At 36.2% G+C, this 7,316-nt stretch overlaps 2 protein-coding genes across 2 annotated transcripts in view; one reads left to right on the forward strand and one right to left on the reverse strand.

Annotated features, from left to right (window-relative positions):
* sfxn4 (sideroflexin 4) overlaps positions 1 to 5,811 on the reverse strand; it is a 9,923-nt gene extending 4,112 nt beyond the window's left edge. The window contains exons 1-12 of the mRNA XM_015380403.1: positions 5,657 to 5,811; positions 5,518 to 5,583; positions 5,379 to 5,435; positions 5,273 to 5,299; positions 3,912 to 3,966; positions 3,470 to 3,495; positions 2,859 to 2,912; positions 2,704 to 2,766; positions 2,557 to 2,625; positions 2,375 to 2,465; positions 1,017 to 1,132; positions 852 to 937 (exon numbers count right to left, since the gene is read on the reverse strand). Of these exons, the coding sequence (XP_015235889.1) occupies positions 852 to 937; positions 1,017 to 1,132; positions 2,375 to 2,465; positions 2,557 to 2,625; positions 2,704 to 2,766; positions 2,859 to 2,912; positions 3,470 to 3,495; positions 3,912 to 3,966; positions 5,273 to 5,299; positions 5,379 to 5,435; positions 5,518 to 5,583; positions 5,657 to 5,695 (749 nt within the window). The 5' untranslated portion in view covers positions 5,696 to 5,811. The remainder of the gene's footprint in view (positions 1 to 851; positions 938 to 1,016; positions 1,133 to 2,374; positions 2,466 to 2,556; positions 2,626 to 2,703; positions 2,767 to 2,858; positions 2,913 to 3,469; positions 3,496 to 3,911; positions 3,967 to 5,272; positions 5,300 to 5,378; positions 5,436 to 5,517; positions 5,584 to 5,656) is intronic.
* Positions 5,812 to 7,003: 1,192 nt separating this feature from the next.
* prdx3 (peroxiredoxin 3) overlaps positions 7,004 to 7,316 on the forward strand; it is an 18,184-nt gene continuing 17,871 nt past the window's right edge. The window contains exon 1 of the mRNA XM_015380806.1: positions 7,004 to 7,064. Within this exon, the coding sequence (XP_015236292.1) occupies positions 7,029 to 7,064 (36 nt within the window). The 5' untranslated portion in view covers positions 7,004 to 7,028. The remainder of the gene's footprint in view (positions 7,065 to 7,316) is intronic.

Genomic DNA, 7,316 nt, shown 5'->3' on the forward strand with positions numbered 1-7,316 from the left:
AGATCCTCCGAAAATGCTGGCGTACGCTGAACTTTCCATTTATTTTGTCAATTTTGGGTGTATGCATACAGTATTATAATTAGTCCAGAACTCACATCCAATGACAGCCTAACTTATGCATAACGCACGGCAGCATAATGCCCATGAAATGATGAACAAGCATCATTTCTGGACTAATTATGATACTGTAATTATGATACTGTATGCATACACCCAGAATTGAAAAAATAAATGGAAAGTTCAGCGTACGGCAGCATTTTAGGAGATTCAGGGACGTCAGGCCTTAAGTAAGCTGAATACTTCCAGTCAGCTCTAACATGCATGCACATTAAGAACATGATGAACAAGCATCATTTCATGCAAACCAATGAGCATATGTCAGAAAAAGTTTTGAGCATGCTCAAAATGTCCTGATGTATGTCAATGTGTGCCATCGTGTTTCAGCGTGCTCATAACGTACCCATAACTTATCCAACGTATGCCAGCGTTTTAGCCACATTTTTCGAACGTCAGGCATACGCTGGCTAAATCATCAAGGTGTGACATGGGTTTTATAAACCCTGACAGAAGAAAACACTTTCAAGCCTTTTTTGTAGTTTCCTTCCTGAAATCAAGAATTTAAAAAAGCAAAATAAAGATTAACTTAATACATCAAATTCTGCTGAGTCACTGTATGCCTTTTGTGATGTCACCAGAGGCAGGCGGAGGAGGGAGGTTGTAAAACAGCAGGACAATGAGGAAACAGAAGCTGAGATGTTCTGTAGGAGATAAATTATATCTGAACTAATTTAGCTGATTTTACAGGAATGTATGGCGATAATAAAATAGAAGTAAATAAATAAAAGACTGACCTCTGTAGGAGCAAACTGAGCAGGTTAGGAACAGCAGCGGTCGTCCCAAACAGAACGGCTCTCGATTGCGCAGTTTCCCACACAGCCTGGAAACATTCAAAAACCTGTAAGTCTGGGAGTGTTGAATCAAAATGTCTGCTTCACTCATTTTCCTCCGTTTCAAACCTTTTCTCCTGCTGCTCTGGAAACGCCGACTGCGTTTCCGTTACGGTCGAACACTTGGATCCCCGTTTCCGTCTCCTCGTTTCTGATGGTGAGGACGTTGAAGAAGGCCAGAGCAGCTGAAGAGAGGAGAACATTCAGCTGATCACTTCAAATCGCCGACCAATCAGAGATATTTGTCCCTTACAGGAACACACAACGTGAAAAAACAGAGTTTTAAATGTGGCAAAGATTCCATGTTTAATGCAGGTAAACATTTCAAGTGTGGAAACAATTATGGGTTTCACATGTAACTACATGATCTAATTTACAGAGAGTGAACTAGAAGTGCAACAAATTGCACATGTGAAAGGCTTACCCTCATGGAAGACAATGCACATGTATAGAGTTACATGTAAAGCGTAAAACGTATGTACATATACATGTATATATACATATATATACATGTATATGTACATGTATATCTATACATATATACATATATATACGTACATATATAAATACATATATATATATATATATACATATACATTTATACATACATATACATATATACATACATATACATATATACATACATATACATATATACATACATATACATATAAACATATATACATACAAACATATATACATACATATACATATATACATATATAAATACATATATATACACATGTATATATGCATATATATATACATATATATGCATATATACATATATACTAACCGCTTATTAACACGGTCATGTGAAAGCTCAACGGAAAAGGGAAACTATTAAGGGTAAATAGGGTACAAAAAGAAAAAAAAAAGTTTAAAAAAATTAAAAAAGAATTTGAAAATGCAAAGTGAACAAGAAAATGGAAAAAGATTTAGCTTTTTACAAAGATTAGATAAGGAAAGGTATTTATAATCAGATTCATGACTTGTGGTTCTTAAATCTCTATTTTTAGAAATTATATTTCAAAATATTGAAAATTTAATAATGGATGGATAAATACAATTCACAAATCTTCTTAAATAAATATATTTACAATGTTAAATTGTGAAACACATTTCAATTAGATTTACAAAATAATCATTTAAATGTTAATCTGAGTTTTATTTATTTCTCATTGACACTCCTTGTCCTCCATAATTTGGTATCTGAAAAAGTGCTTTTAAATTCCGGCCATGTATTAATTTGCATTGTATGTCTGATGATATGGATTTCATTTGAAAAAACAAAACATTAACTACGAAAATAGTCGATTTTTCACGTTATCCACCATGTGAAACTTCATATTTACTTAATCATTTCTACACTTAAAATAAGATCCACATGTGAAACGAGTTGAACTTTGTGTGATTTGCACTTTTACCTGAGAGAGGGATGGGTAGTATTGACCTGCAGAACGTCTGCAGCGGGGGGCTTCTCACCCGGAGTCTGTTGACGATAATCTGAGGAAGGGCCTAAAGTAATGAAGAAAATAAAATCAAAAAGCCGCTCCTCAGAATGTTACTTTAATCTAGAGTTGGACCTGTGAGGAATAACTGCACACACCCCTGCAAACGTTGTGTAGGAAACTGTTCCTGCGATGAGCAGAAGATGCTTTAAAGACGCCTTCTTCCCCTGGAAACAGACAGACTGGGAAGCTGAAACGCACATTTAATCAGCGTTAATTCAATAGTTTGGTTTCACAGACTCTACCTGCTCTGCTGAAGTGTTCCTGTTCATGTAGTTAAACCCGGCATTGTAACCCTGGAGCAAAAACTAAAACAAAAGGATGCATTCAAACCACATAATTGACCTCATTTCATCATCATTGCCAAATGAGAAAAACGTGAGGAAGTGTGAACGATTACCTGCCAAAACAGAGCCGGTTTGACTCCGCTATGAAACAAAAGACTCGCAACCACCTGAAATCAGGAAGAGGACTCCTTTAAGCAGCAGATATCATTCAGAAGGACCAGAAATGATGCAATGGGGGATTAATTATCGGATTAACTCTTTATCTTATAATTTGCCCACCGAAAAAAAAAAAAAAAAATCATGTAAATGAAGGAAAAAAAAAAAAAAAAAAAACTGTCCAAAAAAAAAAAAAAAACACATTAAGAAAAGAAAAGGCTGCACCTATTAGGGATTGGTTAGACTGATTTCAAATTAATCGTACCGGATTTAATCGTCAATCTCTAATGTTTTCAGGCTTTTCTGATCCTCAGACATGAAGGAAAATTATGTTAATTATTGTTTGAGGATCAAATATATATTTCTCTCACTGAGATGTAATTCTAATTTTCACCTTTATTTCGTGTTTTCTTTGCCGTTCTGGTTGATACTTTCTCTTCACATTAACATAAAAAAAGACCTGGTCTGTTCTTTTGTTTTTAAGTTAACAGATGAACAATCGATTTAACCAGGGGTCAAATATGTAACCCCTCTGATGGAGAAACGGGTAATAAACAAACACACCTACCAAAGGTGCTGAAATTGGAAAAAATGCTGGAGAGAAAAGGAAACAGTAAAAGTCACCATCTTTCAAAAAATACATTTTCTAATTTTTCTAAGGAACCAATATTTTTGCTGAAGTTTTTAGGGAAAAAAATAATAAAAATTTTGCAAGAGAATAAAAGGATTAGATTTTCTTCTGTGTGATATTGATATTTTTGGAAAAATGAAGATACTTTTCATTTACATTTAAGAGCATTGCCTCATACATTTTTATTATATTCTAATAGAATAAGACAGAAACATTAAAAAATAAAGCTGTGTTGTGATCTCATAAAAATAATCAAATAAAAATGTTAAAATGGTTCTTTCCAAATAATGACATTCCTGGTACCTTTAAGGTCGGCCTATTGCACAAATTCAGGGATAAAAATTCGAACTGGGATAAATGAACATAAAAATATTCCTACCAGGAGGACGGAAAATAAGTGGGAGGACAGCACCAGAGTCAGCATGTAGAGAAGACTGTCAACAAGTAGAAGAAATCACTTTTTTTTGTCATAATTCATGTTAATAACAATAACAGCAAATATACTTGCAGCCATATGGGCTCAGGTTAGCCTAAGCTATATCTATAGTTATGCTGCTATAGGCTTAGACTGCTGGAGGACATAGCGACCCCTTTTTCATCATTCTCTCTATTCTCCCACTCTGCAGAATCTGTTAGTTCAATCTCTAAAGCAGTGGTCTTCAACCCTGGTCCTCAAGATCTACTGTCCTACAGATTTTAGATGCATCCCTGCTTCAACAGAGCTTAATTAAATGTATGGCCTGAAAACGTAATCAATCATTTGATTCAGCTGTGTTGAAGCAGGGATGCATCTAAAATCTGTAGGACAGTAGATCTTGAGGACCAGGGTTGGAGACCACTGCTCTAAAGTTATGCTCTCTCTGCTTTTTCTCATATTGCTTCATCTGGTCTGTTCCTGTTTGCTGATTTTTCAGTGTATTCCTGATTCTCTGACTGCGACTGGCTGGATGTGCTCTCTTCATCCTCTGACATGGCAGCTGGCTCGAGGCTCGTCTGCCTGGCCATGTCTTCCTGGACAGGGCGGAGCTGGTTGCCTTTTGTATCTATGCTTCTTTTTCTTTGTCTGCTTCTGTCTCCTTGAACCCCGGTCAGCCTCCCAGACGGCCGCTCACACTGAGGCTGGTCCCGCTGGAGGTTTCTTCTTGTTAAAAGGGAGTTTTTCCACTCCACTGTCGCTACAAGCATGCTTAGTGTGAGGGATTACCCTCGAGTCAATGAGTCGATGCAATCAACTGGTTTTCCTTAGATAGAAATCAATTTGATTGTATGATTTGGTGAACCGTAAAGTACCTTGAGATGACTTGTGTTGTGAATTGGCGCTATAGAAATAAACTCAGTTTAAATTGATTATGTACAAATATATGAAACATATATTTAATGCTCTGAAATTCCATATCAATGCATTTTTGCACCATTTTCTCCCACATAGTTTACGTTTGATCACCGCTGCAGTTTATAGAATTGAAATGTTGTGAAAGTTATACAAAATTTTTTTATACACTCTGCGTATACAAAATGACAATAAAAGTAGATTAAGTCGTGCACATTTGGCATCTATTTAAATATATTTAGTTACTTTCATATTTTTTTTTCATGTTGCACCCTGCTAACATTAACATGATTAAGTGTACCAAAAACTGTTACATCATTTCTTTTCAGTGAAACATCCATGCCTGTTTCTGCAGTAGATGTATGAATGAAGTGGGATGTGTGAGTATTTGTTGGTTGTTGAAAACTTACAAGTGAGAGACTCACTGCAGCCTCATCCTGACAGAGGAGACAGAGAAGAGGGTGAGGTCACTGATACATTCAGACATTCACTCCAACCTTTAAAACACAATCTGACCTTTTTATTTAGCTTCTCTCTGCTTCCAAGAAGAGCATGGGCTTTAAGTATTTCAGCCTGAGGAGATCAGGTGGAGAGCAGATTATTGTGACCAGGCTTAATTCAGTCAGAGCAGATCTCCATAGTGATCCTTACTCACATCAGAGGAGAGCAGCAGGCTGGGATCCAGGAGATTAAACCAGGTCTTTAATCTACTGAGGAAAGACTGTGGAAAACAGAGTTGAGTTTAACAAGCATCATGCTGCTCTGCATGTTTAAACACCACTGGGAACAGTTACCTGGCCGTGGCTTTTCCAGAGCTGCAGGTTCGGATCCATAACTAACGAAAAGTTTAATTCACACTTCTGAAGTTAAGAAGACCAGCAACTGTTGGGGAAAAATAATAAAGCATGTCTTTCTCATGCATCTGAGGTCAAGCTGTTTAACGAATACTTCCGGCTTCAATCACGTGTTCAGAACTGTGGGCGTGTCTTTATGTTGCATTCAAAAACATAGGAAATAATATATATGCCTTCTCTTTTAGAGATACTGTTGTTACAAAGTTTTTTTTTTTTTTTTTTGGATCTATTTTTTGTTTTTTAATGTGTGAATCCAAATATTACGGTACAGGAACTTTGCAGTCTAAATGTTTTAAAATGTTTAAAGCTGACAGACTGGAAATTAAAGGAATCTTTGCAGGATTATTGTAGATCTTTTGTAAGGAAGAGGATTAGGGCCAATGAAAAATGTAAAAAGTTAACTGATTTTTGAATTTGATTTCTGTATAATATAAGAAAAAAAAACAGAATTCTGACTTTAATCTCTGAATTTAATATCAGATTTTTTACGTTTTTCTCAGAAGTATGAATTCAATCTCAGAATTATGACTTTTTTTTTTCTCAGAACTCTGACTTTAATCTCAGAATTCTGACTGAATTCTGACAGCTAACAGACATGTTAGCATCAAGCCGTAGCCATGTCTGTTTTAGAGACTAGCTCTCTTGTTTTAATCACCTTCTGCTCTTCCATTAATAAAAAAGCATCACCAGGGACCCCTCTGGCACATAAAAAAGTCGCCTAATTCCATCATTTTCCTGTCAAACAACTCACATCTTTGGCAGTGAAGCTGAGTGCTCTCCATGAGGGAAGAGCACTTCATCTACATTAAGATCCAAAATTCTAAGATTAAAGTCAGAATTCTGAGATTAAAGTCAGAACTCTGAGATTAAAATCAGAATTCTTAAAGTCAGAATTCTGAAAAAAAGTCAGAATTCTGACCTTTTTCTCCTATATTAAACTGAAATGATATTTAAAAGTCAGTTAACTTCTTTTTTTCAGTGGCTATAATCCTCTTCCGTACTTTTAAGTGCACAGTTTCCAAAGCATTTTATTATTGCAGTCTTACGGTATCCCCGCGCCACTCACAATATGGCGTCGACGCTCACGTACTGAATGCGCACCTGAAGGCAACATGACCTACACAGACGCCCCTTTTTATTCCTGGCATTATTAAGTGTTAAATATTTAGCCACTATATATTTATTGTAGTATTGAGACAAAGTAATTAAAGATATTTTTCTGTTTTATTTTAGCTTCTGAATGATATATTTTTGTCCAGCAGGTGGTTAAATGACTGGCTCAAACCGCCCTCCTGTTGTGACATAATCCAACATGGCGGCCACCGTTGGCAGACTTCTCCGCACCTCTGTGAGTAAATATCCTGGTTTTTTTTATATCTCAGGCCGTCTATCCGCTCTGTTTTACCACAGTTCACAGCTCAAAAGACGAGAATAAATGCATGTGAACAGAAATTATAGATAAATGTTTGTTTTAGTTCAGAAATGCGTCCATGACCTGCGTAAGAGATATTTAACTCTAGGCTGCCAACCCCTGGCACGCGGGCCCCCCATGGACCCTGAAGACACATTTAATATGATTACATTTTAGGGATTACTTCTT

This window comes from Cyprinodon variegatus, unplaced genomic scaffold (genome assembly GCF_000732505.1).
Source record: "Cyprinodon variegatus isolate N-32 unplaced genomic scaffold, C_variegatus-1.0 Scaffold11, whole genome shotgun sequence".
In the NCBI taxonomy this organism is placed as follows: Eukaryota; Metazoa; Chordata; class Actinopteri; order Cyprinodontiformes; family Cyprinodontidae; genus Cyprinodon; species Cyprinodon variegatus.